The sequence below is a fragment of the Eumetopias jubatus genome, unplaced genomic scaffold (assembly GCF_037043125.1).
Source record: "Eumetopias jubatus isolate StellerSeaLion01/CBP00866 unplaced genomic scaffold, mEumJub1_p1.0 scaffold_7, whole genome shotgun sequence".
In the NCBI taxonomy this organism is placed as follows: Eukaryota; Metazoa; Chordata; class Mammalia; order Carnivora; family Otariidae; genus Eumetopias; species Eumetopias jubatus.
This window is the reverse complement of record NW_028274813.1, coordinates 83,802,069-83,829,057: the sequence shown is the minus strand read 5'-3', so window position 1 is coordinate 83,829,057 and position 26,989 is coordinate 83,802,069. Positions and strand designations below refer to the sequence as shown.

At 37.5% G+C, this 26,989-nt stretch overlaps 1 protein-coding gene across 10 annotated transcripts in view; it reads right to left on the bottom strand.

The window, feature by feature from the left end:
- MGA (MAX dimerization protein MGA) overlaps positions 1-26,989 on the bottom strand; it is a 100,577-nt gene that overhangs the window by 9,289 nt on the left and 64,299 nt on the right. For 2 of the 10 annotated variants that reach the window (XM_028094448.2, XM_028094449.2), the window contains exons 10-21: positions 24,303-24,529; positions 23,076-23,252; positions 22,402-22,474; positions 20,436-20,950; positions 17,891-18,188; positions 15,977-16,603; positions 12,768-13,058; positions 11,073-12,586; positions 7,700-7,830; positions 4,159-4,210; positions 1,685-1,891; positions 29-140 (exon numbers count right to left, since the gene is read on the bottom strand). In XM_028094448.2, the coding sequence (XP_027950249.1) occupies positions 29-140; positions 1,685-1,891; positions 4,159-4,210; positions 7,700-7,830; positions 11,073-12,586; positions 12,768-13,058; positions 15,977-16,603; positions 17,891-18,188; positions 20,436-20,950; positions 22,402-22,474; positions 23,076-23,252; positions 24,303-24,529 (4,224 nt within the window). The remainder of the gene's footprint in view (positions 1-28; positions 141-1,684; positions 1,892-4,158; positions 4,211-7,699; positions 7,831-11,072; positions 12,587-12,767; positions 13,059-15,976; positions 16,604-17,890; positions 18,189-20,435; positions 20,951-22,401; positions 22,475-23,075; positions 23,253-24,302; positions 24,530-26,989) is intronic. The other 8 variants (XM_028094454.2, XM_028094451.2, XM_028094452.2 and 5 more) reach the window with 8 other exon arrangements.

Genomic DNA, 26,989 nt, shown 5'->3' with positions numbered 1-26,989 from the left:
TTTACCAGAGATCATTCACATATCTCACCTGAAAGAGATGAGACTTTCCGTATCAAAACATTCCGTTTTCGAGTCAGAAGATTTTTCTGTCCTATCAACTTGTCTGCCTGATCTGTTAGTCCCTGAATTTCGCTGAATGCCTAAGAACAAAAAATTAGTATCATGTGAATTGATTTGCTCTTTTCTAAAAACAGGTAAGGCCTATACAATTTCTTCAATGAAAAAATTTTAATCTAATACTTTAGAAAACTTTATATGTCATTTAAAACAATTCTTAATGCTTCAGAAACTATTATTTGTTAAACTGTAGGAGGTGTTCTGGCTTTACTTCTAAGGAACATGATTATTTCCAAAGAGCATCACTGAGTGTTTCACAGGTGTTTCTACTACTACAAGGAGATACAAAACATTTTACTCTGCTTAGATTTTAATAATCAACTTTAAAATCACCTCCTAGTCTAAGTAAAATCTGGTTGAAATAACTATGTTCTAGACAGATATGAATGCTTGTCTTGTACTCCTCCAACTTCTACTTAAAAGCAATTTAAATGAAACTACCTTAGATATTTCAGATTTCCTTTTAAAATGACTGGTAACTGTTAAAAAACTATGTTAAAATATCACTTATGTGGGCCACCTGGGTGGCTCAGTTGGCTAAACGCCTGCCTTCTGCTCAGGTCATGATCCCAGGGTCCTGGGATCAAGTCCCACCTCAGACTCCTTGCTCGGCAGGGAGCCTGCTTCTCCCTCTGCCTGCTGTTCCGCCTGCTTATGCCCTCTCTCTCATACACACAAAATCTTAAAAAAAAAAATCAGAAACATTAAAATATGTAAGTATATGTAAGTATTATCACTTATGTTGTACCTTTCACTGTGGTAAACTATTCTAGGGGCGCCTGAGTGGCACAGTTAACCATCCAATTCTTGGTTTCAGGTCAGGTTGTGATCTCAGGGTCATGAGATCAAGCCCCGCGTCGGGACTCTGAGTTCAGCGCAGTCTGCTTAAGACTCTCTCTGCCTCAGGGTGCCTGGGTGGCTCAGATGGTTAAGCGTCTGCCTTCGGCTCAGGTCAGGATCCCAGGGTGCTGGGATCGAGTCCCACATCGGGCTCCCTGCTCCATGGGAGCCTGCTACTCCCTCTGCTTCTCTCTCTCTCTCTCTCTCTCCCCCCCCCCAACTCTGTCTCTCATGAATAAATAAAATCTTTAAAAAAAAAAAAAAGACTCTGCCTCTCCCTCTGCCCCTCCCCACTCTCTCTAAAATAAATAAATACATCTAAAAAATAAAAAATAAATAAATAAAACGACTGGCAACTGTTAAAAGTATGTTAAAACATCACTTATGTTGTGCTTTTCACTGTGGTAAATTATCCTAAGTGCTATGGAGAACACCAACATAAAAAGATTGTGGTAAATAGAGCTAACCACAGTTTCTGACTTAATCTGAAGTGAAGATAGCTTGGCTGGTTAAGAATTTGACTTTAAATGACAAACTACTCTGACTCAACATGAGGGCTTTTCCCTTTAAGAGATTTGTTGGGTGTTCACTTAGTCCACATTCAGATGTTAAATATAAGCTCTACTTCAATCTCCCTCTTAGGGTAATGATTCTCTTTCTCATAGTATCTCTAGAAGATTCTCTTAGTCAAATTCTTATTTGTGGGTCACTTACAGAGAACACTTACCCTAGTGAGAATAAGACTTTTGGAAACCTTGGAAGAATGCAGCAATCCCAATGTGATCTTCAATTTCTCAAAGAGATCCCTCATTTCACCACGCCGACGACGCTCATTGGCAGTGTGTGTACGACGATAATAAGCAAAAGCTTCTGCTTCTTTTTGTAGTTTTTCACTCCAGTAATCAGGCTTCAGTTTCAGAGGAATTGGTGGAGCCTATCCAAACAAAAGATTGCCACCTAATTATCTTTCATTTGTACCTGCCTTCTACCTCCATCCCAAATGGCACTGTTCCATACCAGATAGCTACCGTTTTCTGTCTGGACTATTTTAACAACCTCTTGATATTGGTCATCTTACTTTCAGTCCATCCTTCCTCCAAATCTAGTAACCAACAGCGTAAATCACTTCCCACCTCAAATTTCAGTGGTTCTCAAATGAGGAAAAATTTGAAGAGGGAAATCTAACAAAAGGTTATCCATATAATTTATTATTAAAACTTGTTTTCATGACACAAATCACATGAAAAATTTCAACAAAATCTTAATTGATGGAAAACAGGTTTAAAAAAATTTTTAACTGCTTTAAGACCTTTTACAGTTGGTCAAGGATCAACTGCCTCTCTCTTCCTAAATCACCATTCTCTCCAACCATTCCAAAGTGCTAGAAGTTTCCAAAACGCCCTATGCAATCTCACACCACCCTGCCATTATGAACTGTTGCCTAAACCTATCCCTCCCATCCTATCCTCCAAAACTTAACATTTAAAAAGTCAAACTTTGCATTTTTCCAGAAAAGCCTTTCTTGACCCTCAGTATGCCTTAAGCTTCTTTCTGTTACTCTTTCACTTTTAAAAATTACTTACTAAAAAAAAATATATATATATAGTAATAATAGATGCACATAGGGTTTTAAATATAAATATTTGAAGAGCTTATAATGAAAACCAACTGTGCCCTACATTTGTACCTGGATCCTTAAAAACAACCACTTCCTGATTCTTTTAGAGGCTTCTTCTGGTTCTTGAATCTATATTCTAAGTAAAAAACAGTAATATAACCTTATTCTTTTCCATTTTCAATGCTATCTGCTTCCTGCTATGAAGAAGACTTAGCTCACACCACTCTAACATCTCACATTCTTCCTAATATAGACATGTCATTAATTTTAATTCTTATATTGATCCCTTTGCAACTTGGATATAATTCTGTATCAATTTCTCATTTCATCAACACAGTATCTTTGTAAAATGAGGATATCAGCACTCGTATCCTTCATTTCTTCTTCCCTCTTTCACCTCCCAATTTGTCATTTGTACTTACACATTTTTCAAGACTGCAAGTCTTCCATACTTTATTCACAGATTATGAAAACTTGAAAAACATCATTAACAGTGGCTACCTTAAATCAAGACAATGTGAATACTACTCATACAAAGTGAGTCATAATTATATTCCCTGTCTTCTACAGTTTCTTGGTTTTTGTTTTTCCCCCTCTAATGTCTGCTCTTTTTTTGACACTGTTGGCCTTTATCATAAACCAGATAGCACCCCAAAACTCTTATATAAAATCATTCTTTCTAAAGTCAAACTCATTGTGCATTAATATAGTATAAGAAAATAAAAGATACAAGATAGAAAATTAATATCAAGTTTAATTATAGTAAGACACTACAAATGATTTGCATGTAATAATTAGGGTACAAAACAGTGGCTTGTGTATATAAGCTATTATGAAAAGTCTTACATCTGAAAAATATTTTAGAATGAATGAAAAAATATAAGTGATAGATGCAAGATGATTACAATCATGTAAATATGTACCACCCAAAACCAGACCAAACCCAAACTAATCACCCAGTCGTTTTTGAAAAGGCTTGAATACCACTCTCCACCTCAACCCCATCTCCATCACTGTTTTTATCACTTAAATTAAAAAGACAGAGTAACAAGTGGAAAATGGTTTCAACAACCAAACTCTCTTCCATGCTTAGCCTAAGGATAAGGGTAAAAAAACCCTTGGTTAATTATGGTGCCACAACATCATACATTTAAATACATCAAGAAAATCAAAGAGAGCTCATAATTTAATGGCGTCTTGAATTGCTAGCCAACATTCAGATAATAATTAATTTTTTAGGTCACTGAAAATCATGAGCCTAGACAAGAAAGAATGCCAGCCTTTTTTCACATCACACAATTAGAATATAGGATTAGCTTTCAAATAAGCACATCTATTTTCATCAACTCCGTACCCATTTTAATTCTTCTAAAATAGTCTATTTAGCAGTAGAGAGTTAAGAGGGGGAAAAAAGCATTTTAAGAGTATAACTTCATTAAGAAAAAAAGCTAATTATATTAACTCACTGGCAAAAACAGCCTGTATTAGTCATAGCTAATACAACAAATGTTATTTTAAACCCTAATGATAAATGTTATCAATTTAATTAAATGAGTAATTGTCATTAAATATATTGTAAATACCTTTCGACTCCTTTCAGCAGCTTTTTCATCTGCAGAGATATGGGTACGGCACCTAGGTAAAGACAATATTTTCCAATGTCTTACTGAAATTCAATAACCCAAGACCTATTTCACAGCTACACTAAACAAAACCATCCCAAACTGTTTAAAAGTATAACCAGCTTCTTTCTGCCAAGGTCTGATATGGAGCAGTATGATTTATTTCAACAGTATGCTTTTTTCACTAAGTATTCAAATAGTCCCTAAAACTGCAAATTACTTTTTCAATCATGAAATATTTCATATATCCAAAACTGTTTAAACAAAATATATAATGAACATCTGGGTGCCTACCATGTAGCTCGAGAAATAAACCATCTCAAATATACAGGAAATCTTTTTTTTTCCATTTCAAATTTTAATTTAAATTCTACTTAGTTAACACACAGTGCAATATTGGTTTCAGGAGTAAATTCAGTGATTCATCACTTATATACAACACCCAGTGCTCATCATATCAAATGCCCTCCTTAATACCTATCACCCATCTAGCCTCCCTCCATCACCCCTCACCTCTCTCCCTCATCACCACCATCACCAACCCCTCCCCCCTCAACCGGGCTCAGTATGTTCTCTAAGAGTCTCATGTTTTCCCTCTCTTTCCTTCCCTCCCATGTTCATCTGTTTTGTTTCTTAAATCCCACATATGAGTGGAATCATATGGTATTTGTCTTTCTCTGACTGACTGACTTCACTTAGCATAATACACTCTAGCTCCATCCATGTGGTTGTAAATGGCAACATTTCATTCTTTTTGATGGCTGAGGAATATTCCATTTTGTGTGGAATACCACCACACACCACATCTTCTTTATCCATTCATCAAAAAATACAAATCTATGTGCAGCCCACACAATCACATTTCCTTCCTCTCTTCCTTCTCATAGGTGAACACTCTCAAAATGAGGGTTTTGTTTTTTTTTTTAAGATTTATTTATTTGGGGCGGGGGGGGGGGTAGAGCATGAATGAGCGGAGGGGAGGGGCAGAGGGAGAGAGACAATCTCAAACAGCCTCACTGCTGAGCGCAGAGCCCGATATGGGGCTCGTTCTCACGACCCTGAGATCATGACCTGAGCCAAAATCAAGAGTTGGAGGCTTAACCAACTGAGCCACCTTGGGTGCCCCCAAAATGAGTTTTTACCATGCATACCTTTGCAGTTTTACTAGGAATGTATGCATCCCTAAATAGAAAATATTATGTAGCACTTTAAACATTATATGTGTGTGTGTGTGTGTGTGTATATATTAAAGATTTTATTTATTTGACAAAGAGAGACACAGCGAGAGAGGGAATGCAAGCAGGGGGAGTGGAAGAGGGAGAAGCAGGCTTCCTGCGGAGCAGGGAGCCCGATGCAGGGCCCGATCCCAGGACCCTGGGATCATGACCAGAGCCGAAGGCAGATGCTTAACAACTGAGCCACCCAGGTGCCCCTAAACATTATTTTTTTTTAAGATTTTATTTCATTTATTTGAGAGAGAGAGACACAGTGAGAGAGGAAACACAAGGAGGGGGAGTGGGAGAAGGAGAAGCAGGCTTCCCGCTGAGCAGGTAACCTGATGCGGGGCTTGATCCCAGGACCCTGGGATCATGACCTGAGCCAAAGGCAGACAGATGCTTAACGACTGAGCCACCCAGGCACCCCTACCCCTAATATTATTATAGTGTATCTTTCTTCATCTGATTTCCCTCAACATTGTATTTGAGATATCGATAGACACAGTTCTAGTTCAATCATTATAACTGCTAGTGTTCCAAAGTGTGAAATTTCCAAAATTTATTTTTCAGAATTCTAGTAATTGTTTAGGTTGTTTCCAAATTTTCTCAATGGCAAACAATGCTGCAATGTATAGTCCCATACATGGCCCCTCGTACATATGTGTGAACTTTTCCAGGATATATATACCTAGGAGTGGAATTTCTGGGTGGAAGAAAGGTATGGAAATCAACTTCAGTCATATCACACTACTCTCCAAAGCAGTGCTAACAATTTATACTCCCACCTGCGGTATGTTCCCATTGCTCCACAACTAGACACAATAGTCCTATCAGACAGCACAACTTTTTTTAAAAAATCACAACTTTTGCCAGTTTTAGGGACGTGAATTAATGAAGTCACTGTGGTTTAATTTGTATATCCCCAAATACTTGTGAGGTTAAACAAATTTGTGTTTACTGGCCATCCATGTTTCCTCTTCTGTGAACTGCATGTGATATATCCATTACATATTTACCTACTCCATCATCTTTTTCTTACTGACTTAAAAGATTTTATTTCCTTGATACTAATCCTTTGTCAAACATGTATGCAAATATTTTCCTTACAGTGTAAGTTTGCCTTTTCAGTTTTCATGATGTAGTAAGAGAAAATTTTTAAATGTTTAACAATCTGTTCCTTTACAATTTGTGCTCTTTGTGTGTTATTCTTGGCCCTTTATTATTCCAGCCCATTAAGATGGTATCTTTCCATTTATTGAATTGATCGTCAATGTCAAACAGTAACATTTTATAAAAATTTTACACAGCTTTTGTTAATAATCCCAAACATGTTTTTTTCTGTTACTATTCTGTTATTATTATAAATGGTAATTTTTGTTTGTTGCTATTGTTTAGAAAAATCAATTTTAGTATAATCAGCATATCCAGCGATACTGCTAACCTTAAGTCTAATTAATTACATTGTTACAAGATTTAAACTCTTTCAACCTTAACCGATAGGCAGCTGAAGTAGCCTCCAAATAGCTCTGGAATGAAGAAAATTATTAGACCTATGTCCCTATCCTGAGACTCTCAGCATCATCAGGGATGAAAAATTACTCTTTCTCTACTCACTGCTGTTTTACATGGTGGTTAATGAGGTAACAGGAAAAGCACAAAGTCTGGCACAAAATAAGGACTCCTATCTTACTTCCATCAACCTCTCACACCCCAATCCCTAATCAATACAAGGCTTACTAACACAAAAAATGGAATAAATTTTCCTGACCAAGTCACCATACTCTATTTTCATCTCATCATCTGTGAACACATAAAAATTTCCCAACTGTATCTCAACTGTTTAACCAGTAAAGTAACCAAATTTAGAATTTAATGTCTATTCTTAAAAGATAAAGGAACTAATTTCTGTTGAGTAGTCCACTTGTGTCAGTTACCCTAGTCACAAATTGGGGGCATTTTCCTCATTTCACAGGTAAAAATCTAAGACTCAAAGACTTGCCCGAGGTTAAACCGCTACAAACAAAACTAGTATTTTAATACCCATGTGTCAGGCTCCAAAAGCACAGGTTATTCACATTCACACATGGTCTTCTAGCAATAACCAAGGCAAGTTAATTACCTCTGAATTCCAGCTCCCTCTTCCTCTACTAATCAGAAAAAAGCTAGAGGAATAAAGAAACCAGGTCAGTTATCCAGAGTTCCTAAACAGAACATATAATTTTGTGTATGGTCACAAAACAACAATTAACAAAAAACAAAAACTCCAAAGACAAAGTAAGACTTACGGCTGTTTGAAAGTCTGTGTTTGGGCAGCTGTGGTCTTCATGTGGGCAACATTAATTTCCTCAGAGAGCTCTTCCACAGTCTCAATGTCCACCTGTTCCTCATCATCCTCAATGTATTCTACACAGTTATTCTGAAATAAAGCATTCCAACAGTAAATAAAGTATTGGGAAGCAAACACACCTAAACTTTTCAACCAAATGTTCCCTTTATAAAACCAACCAGGGCCAAACATTGATTTTACACCATGAATACTGATGATCCTAAACTTCATCATAAGAAGGAATTAGTTATGAAGACAACACATGGTTAGAGCTAACAACCAAGCACTACATTAAAAATCATAGATACATACTGAACAGACATCACTAGACTGAACAGAGTCCCCAGAGGGCTGTATATGCTTCTGTGTTATTTCTAGCGGACAAAATTCAGGTACAAATAGATTAAAGCTTCATAAATCTTAAGATTAAACAGCAGTAAAGTAAAATTTGGTGAATGGGTAAGGGGGAAAGGAAAAAAATTCAGGTTCTATTTTAAGAGTGCTTCATGGCTAACCCCTTAATGCACACCCACAAAAACAAACTCAAGGCAGATATGAAAATAGAATACAGCCCAGAGTCAGTCTTCTAAGCCTCTTAATCCCACACAAGGAAAGCTTCTGAAGAATTTCAGGTATCAAAAAAAGCCCAAGCTTACTGTACTTGCTTTACTGTACATTAAAAAAAATAGTAATAAAGTTGGGCCGCCTGGGTGGCTCAGTTGGTTGAGTGACCAACTCTTGATTTCAGCTCAGGTCATGATCTCAGAGTTGTGAGATCAAGCCCCACATTGGGCTTCATGCTCAGCGCAGAGTCTGCTTGTCCCTCTCCCTCTGCTCCTCCTCCACTCATGCGTGCACTCTCTTAAAACATACGATCTTTAAAAAAGTCAATCAGTAAGCATTTATTGAGCACCTATCATGGAAACTCACTGTATTATTTTATGTAAACAGCAGAATATACAAATTATGGAATATGTAGAAATATTTAAGTCCACCTTTAAAAGCAGTGTTTACTATGCCAGAAACTAAACTGGGAATATGTTATCTGTTTATAATAGTACTATAACTGAGAGGCACAACTTAAAATGAAGCATCCCAATCACCTTATTAATTGTTTAAACTTGATGGAAAAATTACTTACCCCCATGACTTATAGGTTCCATAAGGCTGACACTAAATGCAAGCCATCAATTATGGTCCCCAATTTAAACAATGTCTATTTAATTTAAACAATGTAAACAATATATATTAACTCTAGGAAGCTAAATCAACAGAGTCCTGACAGAATCTAAAGAGTCTAAATTATAATGTAGGTAGATGCTTTATGGTATTTAAACCGAAGAATGTCTGCCTACAGCATGGCTTTAACTGCAGGGTTTATAAATAATATCCAATAAACTTCACAATAGAAGATTTAAAGAGGCTACTCACTACTTTCCTTACACTATTCCAGTATAATGCTAATCACATGCACAAAAATATCATACATGTCGGACAGGTACAGAAACACAATGCAGAATTTAGATTTTTAGAGTTCATTTAATATAATGCCCGTACTTTTAAAAAGGTCACTGTACCTTGTATGTCAGATTCCCTATTAGGAAATCCAAGCAATGTCACCCTTGATTAAGACACTTCAAAGCTTCTGTCAGTTCTACTGACAGCAACAGTTTTCACTGGTTTTAAACTTGGACTGTCTTTGGTCTGATGCTTACCCAGGCTGACTTACAATGGGAGATTCTGCAAAAAGCAGAAGAAGATCTGCAATCTAACTCTTAAACTCAATGAATTCAGATTCTTCAGCTACCCACAGGTATCTGTCCTCAAAAAGGATGAGGCTACAGACAGAATTATAAGGCAAATGTATATAAAATCATCTAACAGTAGAGCTAGATCCTCATTTTACAAATGAGACAATGAGGTACAGAAATAACCAACATAGGAACATTAGAATATTTAAACATTTTAGAGTTTTAAAATACTAATCTTTCTGTTATATTTTATCTGCATAAGGCAGTTAGGCATTAACAGAGAAGGACCAGGGGCGCCTGGGTGGCTCAGTCATTAAGCATCTGCCTTCGGCTCAGGTCATGATCCCAGAGTCCTGGGATCAAGCCCCGCATCGGGCTCCCTGCTCCGCGTGAAGCCTTCTTCTCCCTCTCCCACTGCCCTTGCTTGTGTTCCCTCTCTCTCACTGTGTCTCTCTCTGTCAAATAAATAAATAAAATCTTTAAAAAAAAAAAAAAAAAAGACAGAGAAGGACCAGGTTAACACAGAGACTGAATTTCATGGAAGGGAGAACTGCATGACAATCACCAAAGGGCCATATTATCTGCTCCTAGTTACAGGGACACGGTTTAGATTTGAGGGCACCCTACAGAGAGCTGGCTACAATCTCCTTATGTTTTAATCAAACCCCATTGCCAGGTGTTAGCAAACCACAGCCTACAACCTGTTTTTGTAAATAAAGTTTTACTGGAACACAGCCACACTCTCACTTACTATTGTTTATGGCTGCTCTCACGCTGTAAACAGCAACTGAGCAGTTGCAACAGCAAGCCATCCAGCCTGCAAAGTCTAAAATGTTAACAATCCAGCCCTTTACAAAAAAAGTTTGTCCAACTCCTGCCCTATATCTGTTTCTCACTTAGATAGGGTTACAACCTTAAATACAAAGTCTACAAAAAAAAAAAAACGGCTTCAGAAAAAATTTTTGTAAAAATTATAAAGGTCATATTACAAAGGGAGATAACCAAAGTTTAAAACATAAACTCTAGAAACTAATTTTAGGAAATAATTTAAAAGCAACTTAGGGCAGGGTGATAATAAAATATTAAATGGTATTTTCCATTTTTCTCCAAAAAGAGAAACATCTCTCTAAATGTAAACAGTAAGTTCTCCTCTAGTTCTAAGGTCACCCATTCCCTGTTTTTTATATATCTACCAGATAGGCTGTAACCGCTTCACATAGAAAATGTCCAAAAAAACAAAACAAAACAAAACAAAAAAACTGAGAACAAATGGGAGTAGGAGTTTCAGGATTTCTTTCTTAAAACCTAACTTGAAAGGAACGCTCAAGCATCTATCCCCCAAAGGCATGAGCCAGCCTTTTGGTAAGAGCAGGCAAGTCTCAAAGAACAATATAAGCTCAATAAATGTTACCTGACTGACACAGCCTAAAAACTATGAAGTCACTTAATCATGATCTAAACCTAGGCATCCAAATCAATGCATCAGGTCTTAGTGATCTTCTGGAAGATCAGTAGCTACTGTCTCTAATAAATCATTTTAAATTCTTGAGGTTTCAGTCACAACAAAAATGGGCTCACCACCTTTTCTACATCATCAACCTCCTCACTCTGGTAGTCAGAAACAACATCCACAATCTCATCAATAGAATCATCGGTTTTCTCATTCTCATCTTCCTCATCCTCCTCTTCCAAATCCAAAACAGTCAAGTCAGCACTGCTTCGCCCACCCTTCTTCTCTTGCTTTGGTTGTATCTGTTCTCCTGACAGCAGTAAGTGACCTTGAAAATGTCCTTCCCCTCTGCTCCCTTTTGTAGCTCTCCTCGGAACAATGGAGAAGACTGTAGGACTAGAAATCTTACTCCAAGAATCACATTCAGTTTTTAAAACTCTGACATTTTCAGTAGCTCCACTTTTTCCAAGTAGATCAGAGATGCCTTGTTCTTGTTGAAACACATCAGAATTTTCCTGACAGGTCTTTATTTCTTTAATTGACGGCTCATCTGCCTCTTTCTTGCATTCTTGTGAAGTTACAACACATTTCTGGGTCAGAGGGCCCTTCAGGTGTTTTCTCCATCTCTCCCTAATACTGTCCTTCTCCAGAGAGTCTCCACATCCCTTTTCCTTGGCCTCTGGCTGTGGAAGAGATTGCTGCTCCACAACTTTGCTCCCTGATAATTCAAGTTGACTTTCTTCCTTAGAGATGATTGGAAATTCACCTGATTTTTCCTCTGGATTTTCCAATCCTTTCTGCTGTTCCACTTTCACATCACCAAGCTTTTTAAGCTGTATATTACTTATACTTTGGACTGTCACATTGCTGGCTTTTTTGGAAATGGTCTTAACTTCTAGAACAGCCACTTTTTCTTTGGAACTGTTATGATTTCTAATCCCATACTCTTCATCAACATCTTTATAGTCTTCATCTATGTGTGACCCAGTGATATAGGAGTGCTGAGAAGGTTTAATAGTTATAGGACCCTCTTCTGTAAGAGATTCTTCATCTAAATGATCACCCCCACCTCCCACAGAATCATGCAGGATTTCTTCTGAGGCAGTAGCCCCTGAGTTTTGCTTTATTACATTAGCTTCGGAATCTATAGTTTCTCCTTCTGGCTGTAGGGCCTTCTTAGTATCCTGCTCTCTTTTTAAAAAGCTTGTTTCATCTTTCTGGTCTGCACTCTGAGACTCTCTCTTCATCTGAAGAGAAGCAACATGTTGAAGAATGGAACTGGGAACAGGCTTTTGTCCAGGGAGCTGCAACAAAGCAAAACTACCAGACTGGAGAGGAATAAGACTGGCTGTACCAACAGGCTGCCCTCCTGAACTATAGGTTATTTTGGTTTCGGAGCCTGTTTTACTTGCAAAGCTTTGTGGTTCAGGAGGGGAAATCCTCAGGGTCAATGTACCAGACTGAGATACAAAACTAGGTCCAGAAGAAAGCAATGATGGTGCCTGAGTGATAACATTCACTGGTGGAGAAGACCCAACAGCTTGAATTACAGGGTTCATAACAGAGAAAGCAGAGGATGAAGCAGAAGATGGTGGAGTCTCTGAAGGTTTGGAAGGAGTGGGTAACCGAATTCCCATCACAGAGCCTGGTAAGAAAAAAAAAATTTCCCTTTTAATTATCACTGCCCATATCAAGACTCCCAAGGTACGCTTTTCTTTTTGGACAGGTTAACTCTAAGAGACTAAGAAATCCTAGTGTATTAACATGCCATTTGGCCAAATGATTCCACAAAAGAAAAATGCATCAGAAAATCTCCAATTTTATACCTGGGTTCCGAAACATAACAGGCTGTAAGCTGGGCTGGGTATTAGAACCTCGAAGCTGATGCAAAGGGAGGAGCTGAACAATCTGCCCGTTAGGATGCCTGAATAGATTCATTCCACTTGGGCTCCTAACAGGCTGCAAAACCATCCGATGCCCCTGGAGTTGTGTGTTTGGGACAGGTCTAAGAGTAGGAGAACCCTGCTGCACTGGAATCAGCAACAATCGAGGTCCAGTACGTTTCACTGTGTTAGGAGAGACCTGGGGAGTAGCCACTGGAATCTGAGGGGCATTTTCTGAAAAACAGGAAATGGAAACACAGTTATCAGAATTTCCCTTTAATACATGTAGGAAAAAAATATTATGATATAGGATCTGACCACACTACAAATCATTTCTAATTTGAATTATACAGTTGGTGAAATCCTGTACCTCTATCATACATTACTTAATAGTCCTATGGCTGAGAACAATTTATCTTAAAACCTAATTATCAAGGCATTGTAGGACTTTACATTTAGAATGGTAAAAAAAAGACAGAAAAAAGAAAAAAGAAAAGAAAAGAGAAAGGAAGGAAGGAAGGAAGGAAGGAAGGAAGGAAGGAAGAAAAAAAGAAAAGAAGAAAGCATCAATTGTCAAGAGGTGCATTTAAAAATAGAGATAATGCCTCTGCCTAATGAAAAACATGGCAGGCCTCTAAATCTGGATTCTCATTAAAGTTAAACATCATTCATGATAAAATTCTCTTCTTCAACCTTATAATTCAGGTTGTTAACGTTTACTAAAATTATGACTTCATTTCACAGGTCATACTCAAGTAAGATAAAGTCCAGGATTAAAAATCATGAGGCATAAAAAACTCCTTGGCTTTTAAAATTCACTGACAAATAACCAAAGCATTAAGATCTGTGGAAATTATTTTTCAGAAGGAAAAAAAATACATACCCCCAAAAAATGGAATGAAATTAAGAGACATCAAAGAAGCAGGGAAATAAAGCCTGGTTAGGAAGAGGCAAAAGATAGTTTTAAAACAAACAGAAAAAGCAAAAATTTAATGCAGAAGATGTGAATTTAAAAAAATTTCAAACAATTAATAGTACCTAAAGACCCATTTTAATGTTTGGAAGAGATATTTAGAAATACTGAAGACATAGAAAAAAACAGTGTGAATAATCTACAGATAGATTTTTGGTCATGGGGATAAAAAGGTAGGAATAACGATAATAGTATGCAGAAATGAAACAAACCTAACATTACCATTCAAATTAATGAACTTACTTAACATTATTAATAAATATTTTTGTTAGTTTGTCGCTAAGAGAAAAATCAACAAACCAAACAAATCAGTTTAACATGGAGACTATTAGATAAGCACTCTACCCACAAAACAAACCAAACTTCTAAAAAGAAATTATGCTCCTAATATTTACATGACAAGTTATATACAAGATCCAGAACTACTCTTGAAAATGAAATAAAATGCAAAAACCAAACTGCTCACAGGGGGGTAAAAAATGTGCAATTTAAATAAAAAACATCTTACATAATTTAAGAAACACATTAAAGCATTCTTAATTTCCTGAACATTTCTGTTCAAAGAACATTTTAGGGAGTGATTCAAACCCAAAGCACTCTAATCCAGAGAATGAAAGCAGCTTTTAATACACACACTAAATATGTGATTATTTATTCACATACAGGTGAGGGCAAGAAGGGAAAAGAAAAAGAAGGGAAGTTAAATGAGAAAGTCACAGATTAAGTGCCCGAGTTGGGATCCTCTTTATGAACCTAGAACAAAATTACACAAACTTAGAAGTTATCAGAGTTAGCTCCATTTAAAATAGAGCAGTTGAGAAAATCTGTTAACATTATTATTTCCTCAAGTAGTATTAACAGAAAATATTTTTAGATGGTATATGGATATAGAGAATCACCGTATCACATTGTCAGAAAGTAATTTCTTTTTCAAAAAATCTTCCAATTATATACAAAAGAAAACACCAGTCTTTGATATTACATCAGCATTTTCTTGGTTTCTTCATTAACAGAGTGCAAGCCACATGTTAACATATGGTAGCTACCTAGAATATATTTCTTTTCATTATTCTTTCCAGTGTATGAACCACTGTTATGGCAAGTAATGTTGGTTTCCAATTACAGTAAAATTGCTTTTAAAAATACATTTAAGCAAACAAAGGAGTTGATTTAAATAAAAATATTAAGTCAGTAATAATACAAATGAGAATCAGAGCAAATATCTCAATGTATATTCCAAGTGACTGGAATCTGAGAAACAGTGAACCACAAAAAGCTCAACTACTTTATAGTTTCATGACAGAATTAAAAAAGGTTGGAATCTGTATAGTTTAGAAAATCTCAGTTAAAATGTAACAGGATATAAAAGCCCTTAGCCTGGCTGTAGCATGGCAGAAGCCCTCTGCTCTCTCTTTTTTAATTAAAAAGAAGCACACACAGGGATGCCTGGGTGGCTCAGTTAGTTAAGTGTCTGCCTTCGGCTCAGGTCATAATCCCCTATTCTCAGGTCCTGGGATGGAGCCCCACATCAGGCTTCCTGCTCAGTGGGGAGCCTGCTTCTCCCTCTGCCTGCCGCTCCCCCCTGCATGTGTGCATGCACACATGTGCACGTGCTCTCTCTCTGGCAGATGAATAAATGAAATCTTAAAAAAACAAACAAAAGAAGCACACACAGCCCCCACCCCCGCCAAAAGGGAACACCTACATTTGGGTTCTCCCTCAGAGATATGCAACCCTAGATCTCAGCACAGCAGTGCACTTTGTCCGGTGCCCATCTTGATGGCCGCTCTACTGGCTCAGAACTCCACTTCCACATGCATTATTTCAGATTCAGTCAGTATTTCCATTATAATGTTTTTGAGTATTTTTAATCTCCTCAGAAAATCTCCAGTCCCACACTAAACCATCTGTCAAGGTTGTTCAATTTATTTCAAAAGTACCAGTTATGGTTTTCATCAGTGCTCTGGTTACAAAGTTGCAGATTTTCAGTGATTTGTCCTAACTGATATTAGCCATGAGGTCTATAATTTTTAGTGTTCAGTTTTGCAGATCCATGCATCACGTTACAGCAGAAACACCTACACTGTTACCCTGATGTATCTGTAATCCTATCAAAACCCTAAGTTTTATAAAAACAGCTGTACAGTAGGTAAACCAGCTAGTAACATCTAAGCCTTACCTGGTCTCTGGCTCACTGGTGGACTCCCATCAATTCCCGAGAGTATAATGGGAACAGAGCCCAGAGATGAAGTTGGTGTGGTCACCATGGAGGAAGATGCAGCTGTGGTCACCACGACTATGGAGGTGGAGGCAGTGGAAGCAACAGGAAGAGTTATAGTTGGAGGAGATGCTACCAAAGACTTAGGAAAAGCAACTGAAGCCACAGGGGTAGTTATCCCAGTCGTTTTGATAAGGTTCACAGTGGCTGTAGACTGGGAAGGTGTTACAGGGGTGCTGGTATTAGTTTCAGAAACCTCAACAACCCCTGCAGTGGTGGCACCAGAAGAATAAGTAGTTTCTTTAGTTCCCACGTCAGAAATAGCAGTCATAGGTGTCACAGCAGTAACATTCTCTAAAAACACTTGAGGGGTGGTAGTAGTGACAGCAGCAGTCACAGGGCTGCACACCTGAACTGGCTCAGAAGAAACCACAGGTGTGACGACCATTACTGGAGAAGGTCTGATACTGAACTTCTGTGGCCCTGTTAGGGGTTGGGGTGTGCTAACTCCAGGTATCTTCTGCTGCAGGGCTCCAACTTTACTCATCACAAACTGTGTGAACACACCACCAGGAGAGGGTCGAGCCGCTGCAAATAAAAATTTGCAGGTCAAAAATCTTCAGTTCTCATATTTTATCCTCTTAGTGATTGTGTTTATCAACATTTATTGCGCACCACTGGGTCAATTTCTTACAGGTACCACCTACCTGCATGGTATGTGCCAATTTCCACCCACAGAAATCAAACACTTCTCTCAAACCAAACCAAACCTTTATAATACTATGAAAGGGATTAAAATTGGGTGTTCCTACCAAGATTCTTTTGACTGCTATATAATATAGCCAAATTGTCAGGACACTAAAAAGACAATATAGCAGCACACAACTTCATCACCTAAAACAGTGAAGAAAGGAGAATTCTTTCTCCCCTAACTCTAATTTTAAAACTTGTTTCACCACTTCCTCCTGTCCCAGCACCTCCACCTCTTTATTACTGCTTTCCTGTTATGAGACAGTTAAGTTTTACATATTTCTAAAATGTATAAAGACACTTTTCAAAAGAGGGCAGGATAGGACTTAAAAATCACCAGTTAAAGCTGCATTGTTTAAAAAGGTAAAATAGGGTCTTTTTAAGGCATACAATGCCTGTCCTCCGTGTTCATATAACTCCAGCTTTCAGCCAGATATTTCAATTTCCCATCAGAGGAATAAGAATACAGCAATGGACACTTACACTTAATATTCCTAAACAGATTTGAACAAAAAGAAGAATTCAATAAACTGACTATATACACTCTAAATGCTAAAACACAAATGCTTTCAAGAAGGTAATTTATTAGACTCCAGCACTGAAATGTTAAACAAACGAGGTTTTCATTCACACAACAGGATGAAAAGAACAAATCAACACTTCCAAACTTATGTTTTACAAGAGCCTTTTATTCTAAGCCTATACTACAAACTCAACTCCCTTGGATATGCTAGCTCCTTGGTTTTCTAAGTTCAAGGAACATACATATGATTGGTTACAAAAATACCAGTGCCCATAAAAGAAATATTAAATTATGTAAAGTATTTAAGAATAAGTCTTCCCTTTTTAAAAACAAAATTAAAAACCTAAGTCTTCTCTACATTAATAAAACCCATCTAAAAGTCTGGAAATAACTATTAACTAGAGTTCAATTCATCTACTATCATAGGTGATCAGGAAGAGTTACCAAAAAGAGACAAAAGTTAGGTGAGACAGACATCAGGAATAAGAATAATGCCAAATTCTACATTTCTCTAATTTTCACAATCTCCATACCTGGCCAGTATCCCCTGGCCAAGCACCAAGGCACAGGCCTTTCTAATACATATATACAGTCCAACTTACCAATTGGTCTTTTTGCCGGGACAAATGCCTTCAGATTCTTCCCAGGGCGATTTGTTGTAGCGCCAGAGGAGGATGCCGTTTTGCAATTGGATGTTGAAGGCAACAGGGTACGTGGTTTCCTGGATGCAGCCACCTTGGCATTGGATGCTACCTTGGAGATGACAGTACTGAGGGTTGAGAGGTCCAGGACTGAGGGTCGCAACCTGCCTGTGATATAAGCAGCTAGCCTATTGGCTGGATGCAATGCCCCCATCTGTCCCAATAGCAACTTAGCCTGCGGGTAACTCTTACCATTAACCTGAAACAAGTGGCAAAGAGAAATTCTGTAAAGATAAAATTCTCTTGCTAACTTATCTCCCTTGACAGGGGTTTCATTTTTACAAGATTTTAAAAGTCTATCTTTCAGATTTAAAGGGAAAAAGAAACGGACTTTTTCCATTTGATATATAATCTGAGTATTAGAAGGTGGAAAAAAAAAAAGCTGCCATCTGATATTCTGAACTAATCTCATCTTCATTTTGGTACTTTGGAAACAGAGTATCTTAGAAACCCATCATATCTGCTCCTAGATTTGTGAGAGATACAGTCAAATCTAAGGAATCATCCAACAGTTTTACTTAATAAGCAATTCTGGTTAAACTATTAACAATCACCAGCAAAAAATGAATAACTATGTTCCACAGAATCTCTCTGACAAGACCAAGGAGGCATAACGAAGCCCTCTCAAGGGTCCTTTCAAGCATCCCTCATATTTGAAAAATATATGGTGAGTCTACTTTTAAGTTATAAAAGGCCACTGTTTTAATATCCTAAGCCAAAAGGTCCCCTCAATTTTAGTTTTCCAAAAACTCAACTCTGAAGACCCTGTCATCTCTTGGACAAAACTCGAGCTCAAGATAAATGCTAGGACAAACTCAATTACAACTTTAGAAACAATCACTGAACCATCAGAAGAAAGTAATCAATAAATAAGGTAAAGATTTTTCTCTACTGCCTGGGTTGACATATTACCCATCTGGGGCAGCACAATTGCTTTTTTAAAAAAGAAAAGAAAAACAAAACCTTCCCTAATTTTCTTACCCATGTTCCCAAAGTCCTATTCCTGGGTGACTAGAGAAGACATTCTTTTCTGTTCCTCCTTTCCATCACTGAAAAGGGGGAGAGGGTGAAGTGGTGGAGAAACTCCTACTCTCTAAACTGGTAAAGAGAATGGCTACAGAAAGCCACCCTCTCCTCAAAGACACAAAATGACACTTTACTACTTAAGTGAAACCATGATTATTCCCAGATAGATCAGGAATACCTCTGCCTTGAGTTTTATATAAAGAATGTGATCTTTCCATCCTAAAGGAAAATCTACTATAGCTTTTCAGGGTCTCTAGAGGTCTAGGTCAGATACCCTTATCTTCTCCTTGGGGACTTGCTCTGAAGACTATTCAACAGCTTCCCTAAAGCCTACATTACAGTGGCCTGACTGCTTATGCAAATTCATATTTTATGGTGGCTTTCTGAGTCCTAGACAGGAAAGGAGAACACAAATTTCTATCCCTGTATTTCGGGGGGGGGGGGCCGGGGGGGTCAAGTCTCACTAGAAATAAGCTCAGTTAAGTCTCTGTTCTCAAAGTATCAATCAATAAATGAAATACGAAGAAAACACTATTCTCCCCATTATTAAGAGTTTAAGAAATATGAACAGAAGCAGTTACATAGCACCATCAAGAGTAAACTGCAATAAAGTTTTTAATTAAATAGATCAGTCATATTATTAATGGGACAGTCCACAGCCCAGAGAAGGGGTCAAGCTAGTAAAGTCAAGTAACCTTAGCAAAAATGTCAGACACTTCCACCCATTTGCTACTCTGACATAAAAATGCAAGAGGAGAAAACCTTTTTACTTTAATTACATTTTAATTCAAAACTTCTCCTTCCAAAGGATTTTCTAGATGCCAGTGTAATTTTACTAATATAACCTGCTTGAATTACTAAACAGGAAGGACTTATTTGTACTATGACAATGATTATATTAGCAAAAACCCTACTATGGACCAAATAAAGAAAAAAAATGAACTGTGGCTCCATTTTTTAAAGTTTTATACATCTGAGTAACACCTTACAAAATTAAAATTTTCTCCAAGTTTCCAAATATATACTGCTTTCTTACAATCAATGCCCCTCGTTTTGTTTTGAAAGCTATTTGTTAATAATAATCCCAAGAACTAGACGCAACTCCTTAGTATCCTTGTTTAGTTGTCAAAGTATCACTAGAGCCCAAGCAATAAAACTTTAAGAGTAAGAACTTTCTGAGAAGACTGGAAATAAAATCACAAAGTAATATAGGGCTCTATAGTTCTGTTTGTAAATTTGTCAAAAATTCACTCTAGGTATGCATCTAAAAACTAGGCCTATTACAAAAAGAGATGATTTTGTCACCCAGTTCCCAGGAAAGGTGAAGATAAATGATATAACGCCCACAAAGGGCTCTGAAAAATCAAGATGTTACCTAAGTAGAAAAAGGTGCTACATCCAGATTAAAGGTAATTCTCACCTGGATAAGCCCAGATGTGCTTGAACTGGGTTTACGTTTATAGGCCACAAGCTTCCCTGCAGGAGAAAGCCCTGCATAAAAAGGCAGACCTTTGCCTCCATGTAATCTCTCCCTCACTGAATCCAGGGCATCTGTCTGCACAGGAGAGATATCATCCATTTTCCCAGGGGATAATGGACCATCAGGAGTCTCTGATCCAGATTTCTCAGCCATATCATCTTGGTCTTGGCATGATGGCATAGAGATTTTCACACGAGAAGAATAAACAGGAGGGTTCTTCTCACCCCGGCTCTTTCGCTGAGAAGCCAACTCAATGATGAAGCTGCCCACCTTAAGTGACTGTGGCATGTTGCTATTGATGTGCTGGGATAAGATGCTCAAAATCTTGTTCCGATCCTCCTCCCAATTGCAGTCTGAGATGATTTCTATCAGTTTGGTGGGACCACCTGGTGACCTCTGATGCACATAGGAGGTAGAGGATTCCCCTTCATTGCAGGAAGACTTCCAGCTTTTTTCTGATAAAAAAATTGAAAGATATTTCTGCATCACAGCATTTTGTACTGAACTTTAAAAGATTTTTAGGGACACCTGGGTGGCTCAGTCAGTTAAGCATCTGCCTTCGGCTCAGGTCATGATCCCAGGGTCCTGACTGAGTCCCACATTAGGCTCCCTGTTTCTCCCTCTGCCTGCCGCTCCCTCTGCTTGTGCTCTCTCTCCGACAAATAAATAAATTTAAAAAATAAAAAAAAAAAAAAGATTTTTATTTTCCCTGGGTTCTCAGAAAAGTGCCAATGCCACAGAAATTGAGCACTTGCCCAGTGTCTGAATCCCATGTACTTTCAGTGGTAATTTAACAACTCACAATTTGGGACTTTTCCATGAAAAAGAAATATTCCAGAGAATCAGACTATAATAGGATATCCTGCTGCCAGGGGTCACTAATAAAAAGAGAGTCCCACCTAAGACTGCTCTAAAAAGCCATGACTATTATGTAAGAAAGGGTTACCTTGCAAACAAAGCATGACCTACAACCAAGGTTAAGATTTGATATAGTTTAGTGTTCTGCTAGTTTAGTGTTCTGCTATCCATACAGGAAAAGCAAAAACACTTGCAAGATGCTTTGTAACATGTTATGGGTCTACCCATCAATCCTAAAGAACAAGAGAGAGAATACTGTGCTAAAAAGTGTTTTCTACTTCTAGTTTCTACTGCAAATACTTCTGAATTACTTCTGTGACTCTAGATATGACTGCTCCATTTCTACATTATGTGAAAATTATTTAGCTCCCCAGGTACTTATACTCATGACAACATGTTAACTGGATGTCTATTTCACTGGACACCTAGATTTCTACATCATAGTCTCCCAACCAATGTTCTAATGACAAGTATGTCAGGATACAGATGCCCTCAGCCTTCAAGGTGGTTGTGTTCTCAAACAGGTTCTCTCCACCCCAGCAGCCTCCCCCACATACCTCAGTGTGCTATAAAAATAATATCACTTTTCATGTGTATTAAGCCATTAAAGGGGAGGGGAGCACACACCTGGGTGGCTCAGTCGCTTAAATGTCCAACTCTGATTTTGGCTCAGGTCATGATCTAGGGCTCCTGGGACTGAGCCCCACATTGGGCCCCACGCTCAGCTGGGAGTCTGCTTGAGGATTCTCTCTCCCTCTCCCTCCGCCCCTACCCCCCACTTGTGCTGTCTTTAAAAAATAAATAAATAAATCTTAAAAAAGAGAAGGACTAACCGTACCCTAAGTGTCTCTTGCAATCACATGCCGTATCAAGAGGAATGAATTTTATTTCTAAGGAGTGATAAAGAGACTGAATAACAGGAAAAGACTTCTCTATCGTCTCTATTTTTAGCAGAAGCTAGAAAAGTAGTAGGTAAAAATGTTTTGGTGTATGGGTGTGCCCTCCTTAATTATTATAAAATGATTTAAGACTTAATTTTCAAACAGACCTTGCGATTTATCAGAATCATCCTCTAGGTCACAGGTGATTGGTTTCAAGGGCTGCTGTTCAGAATCAGGCTCCTAAAGAAGGAAATAACACAAATACTTCAACACATAACTATTACCAATAGAGACTAGGACATAAACATTGAATCTCTCAAAGAAGGCTGAAATAGCAGAAAGACTCAAGTGTCAACACCTTCACATCTACATGCACAGCTGCATTACTATCATATAAGTCTTGGCAAAAACAAGTAATCTTGCTCTCTAATGTCCTTGACAGTAACTGAGTCACCAAGAAAAAAATTTACACCACACTTTATAGTGTATTCTAGTAAAGAAGGAAAAATATTTGACGTTTAACAGAACAAGCTTCAGTTAATCTGAAAATTCACCAATGCAGACACAAATCCTAATAATTACAGGTAAAGGATTTAATAAAAACCAGAAATGTTTCAACTTTTAAAAATTACTTCAGCTTCAGAAAGAAGAGTACTTTAAATAACCTTAAGGGACTGTTCTCTAGAAGAGGTATGCAGAGAATCAAATTGATATGCACATCACGTAAGGTTTCTCTGCCCCACAAGAATTACTCCAAATTATTCTGATAGTAATGTAAACTCTAATACCAGCAACAGGGAAATGGAAGTTAAAAAGACAAATTATGCAATAAGTAAATCACCTTTACACTACAGTTCTCAGGACTAGACTGACATGAGCCCTGCTGCTGAAATGATGGGGATGGTGATGGTGACGGTTGTCTCTGTTCCTCTTTTTTTCGTTCATATACTCGAACTCGGGCACAAGTCATCATACTCTCAAAGTACAAGTAGACTGGATCCTTGTCCTCTTCCCGAATCTGTAAGTTTCACAAAACAAAATATTCCATACACTGGGGAAAAAACATCCTAGACTCCAAAAGGAAAAGAATGTTTAATCTTTATTTCTATTGTAACATTTGAAATTTTTAAATGTAAATTTTAACAAGTACAGTTAATATGTGCTAAATCTTGGGCAGTCAGAAAGGACCTGGTTCTCTATCAAGAAATCTCAGATCACATCAGAGAAGTACTTCTCAAATTATCTGCAACGAGGATACATTTCTGAATTACCAGTTCAACACAGACTGATCCTTTTGTAAAATAAATTTTTAGAAAAACAAAAGACATGTAAAATACAAGCCCAAGTTTTTTAGTATTAGATTTAATACACACACAATTATTCTATCAAGTATCTGTAGGAAGTTTCTAAATATTTACTCTCATTTTCTATATTTATTTCATCATAACCTAGTAACAAGTAGTTCTGTATCAGCACAAAGACCACACTGAATAGCATTGCACTAAGGCATCTTTCTTCAAAAAGACTGAAGACTGAAATGCGTTTAATAATGAGAAATGCTTAAACTCTTAACAGAAGCATCAGCTCTTTTACCTATCAATCTTAATAGTCATGTATCAACTATTATTTAAATCCTTTACTGTTACTGTATATAAAGAAGTCAGCTTTAAGAAGATCAGTTACTTCTTAAAACTTTTCTTAATGCTCTCCTACTAACAATATGTATGCATTACGCCTCAATTACTCAATATTCTACACTACAGGAAGAAGAGTACCTTTAAAAGACTTTTGCTAGTCATGTTTAAAAACAAAAACACAACTTTATATGATCTTCCTGAAGAGAGATTTGGCTATCCTTAAAAATAGCAGTAATTCTTAGTATATTCACTCCCCTTTTAATAACATTTCTACAGTGCCAGCAATTAAGCTGATTAAATAAGACTGATGCTTACAGCCATATTACTTAAAAACAAAATGATTCACAGAATATAAACCAAAAATCTTGAAATCCATTATCTTTACAAATGGTTTATATAACTTGCAACAAAAGATGAAAACCTGGGCTTACCACAGGATTGGGTTTGGGAGTATATGCCCGTGCAGGTTTAATTCCAGTGAGCACTTTGCCCTTCACAGTAGTAGGTAAAACTTCTGGCTGAGGCAACAACAATGGCTTCATTGGCTCAATGACAGAAGGTGTTGGGATATAAACTGGCTCTGGATCTACTTCACCTTCTACTTTCACCCATAATGGGTAATGTCGAACAGGCTGTTCAGGCTCTGTTTCACATATAGCTTAACAAAAAAGAAGGATAAGATTTTAAGTGACTTTAGCAACAAAAGTTCAGAAGCACTGCCAAAACAAAATGTATTTCCTCACAGGAAATGAGGAAATGAGTTTCATAACTCATTAAAACAATCTAAGAGATGCCCCCTAAAAAACCTTTGGTTGCCATCATATACCTTAATTTATTCATCTATTAACAAATATTTGTTGAATACCTATTACTGTTTTAAGCACTAGAGGGAACACAGCTATGAATAAAACAAAGTTCTTGCCCTCAGAGTTTATAGGGGAAAACAAATTTAACATTTAAAATCAAGTAATAGTAAGTGCCACATAGTAAAATATAGCAGGGTAAGGGATGAAGAGTTAACTGTAGATGCTATTTAGCATGATCAGAAAAGGCGTTCTCTGTTACCCTGAAAAGATAATCATTCTATGCTACACTTTTTATTTTACAAATAAAACAAGTATCTTTTTGAGCCTCATTACATACTTATATTAAACACTTAATATGTTTTAACTTATTTAACTGTCACAATAGCCCTGTAGACATTATTATTCCCATTTTCCAGATGCTGAGGTTCAGAAATCCAACAATAAGAGGCAGAACCAGGATCAAACCCCATCAATATGGCTCCAGAGACACAGCTGTTACCATTGCCCTCTGACAACAAAATGTATTCAAAAGACAGCCTAAGGTGCCTGGGTGGCTCAGCTGGTTAAGCGTTTGCTTTCCACCTAGGCCATGATCCCAGGGTCCTGGGTTTGAGTCCCACACCAGGCTCCCCGCTCAGCGAGGGGTCTGCTTATTCCTCTCCCTCTGCCCCTTCCCTCTGCTTGTGCGCAAGCGCTAGCTCTCTTTCACTCTCTCAAATAAATAAATAAAATCTTAAAAAAAAAAAACTCCTATGAACTCAGCATAGGAGCAAAATCTATCACTGGAAAAGCAAAAATCTATCACTGGAAACCAGAGATGAAATTATACTATCAAGGTCTACACAAAATAAAACAGGTATTATTATTTAACCATAAATGGAAGATCTAGGTTAAGCGGTAGCTGGCTTTATTCTCTAAGTAAAGTGCCCATTCCCATAATGACGACAGCTAAAGAGAAACAAAGACTGTATTTTGCATTTTAATGATCAGTCCTCAGAGAGGACTTAGCTGGTTCTAAGCCCAAAATCCAAAATCTTTGCCTACAGTCACATAAAATATGACTGAGCAGCATTCACATTTAATTCAAACATTTAGCTCAATTATCCTAACAAAGCTGAATCAAAATTGCATTTGCTCTGAACATTAAGACTCCACTAAAAAACAACTTTATCTAAAGGGTCCCTAAGGCTAATATCATTCAGAGCATAACCACAAAATGTTGAATAAATATGTGAAGATTAAAATAGGGAGGAAAAAATTTTTTAGAGCTAGAAAGTACTTGACCCAATTATTCTGCTAGTTAGCAGTCTCTGTGTAGGCAGATAGGGCTAGGGATCCCCATGGGGGGAAAAAAGACCAGTCTTGGCTTTCTTAACGTCCTTTTAGGCCCCCAGCCATTTTGTGACCTGTACTACTTGCCCAAGCACACTTCTTGCAGAACTTCCTAGGTGTTGGAATTACCAAAAAAAAAAAAAAAAAAAAAAAAAGCAAAACCCTCCACAGTTAAGGATTTTAAGAGAACAGAGGGAATGCAAAAAGTAACAGTCTCTACCAGACCAGGAATTAGCCTAACCCTATCAGCAACAATAAATCAATGATAAAATTCCTTCCCAGTGCTGTTTCAAAAGTAAACACTGACCTAACACATATCACACAATCTTGAGTCATTTTTGCAGGATTCAAACCCTTCTGAGCACTCCAACAGTGGACTAAATGGAACAAAGAACTGATGATGCCAACCCTTGTTGGCCAGCCCTCATGTTTTCAATTAGGACCTGAATTCTGTGAACCAGGACGACTTTTGCCCCAATTCCATACAGAACTCTCCTTTGTCAAGCCCCTTCATGAATATGTATGCGCCCTTAGCTTAAAACTTCCATAATTTTGTTGTTTGTGTGGACACAGCTTTAGGAAATAGTCCTGGTATGAAGTAAAACCCTTACTCTTTCCCTGTTCTTTGGTTTGGTTGTGTCTTTTAGCTGGACAACCAGCAAGAGGCAAACCCAATTTGGGTAACATCTACTGTCCAACTTTTATGACCTAGTTAATTTACTCACATAATTCACAAAGGCTTCTAACACCCTAGTATTTATATATTTCAATGTTTACTATGGATCAGACTTTGCAGATATAATAATGAACAAGAATGACAAAAATCCCTGGCTTCATGGAGCTTACATTTAAAGTTGGGGGAAGAGGGCGACAGGCAACAAACCAGACAAATAAGGAAAATACATTGGATTGTAGTAAGTGCTTATGAGGAATGGGGGGGAAAAAAGCAGAGACAGGAAATAAGTAGTAATGTATAGTGA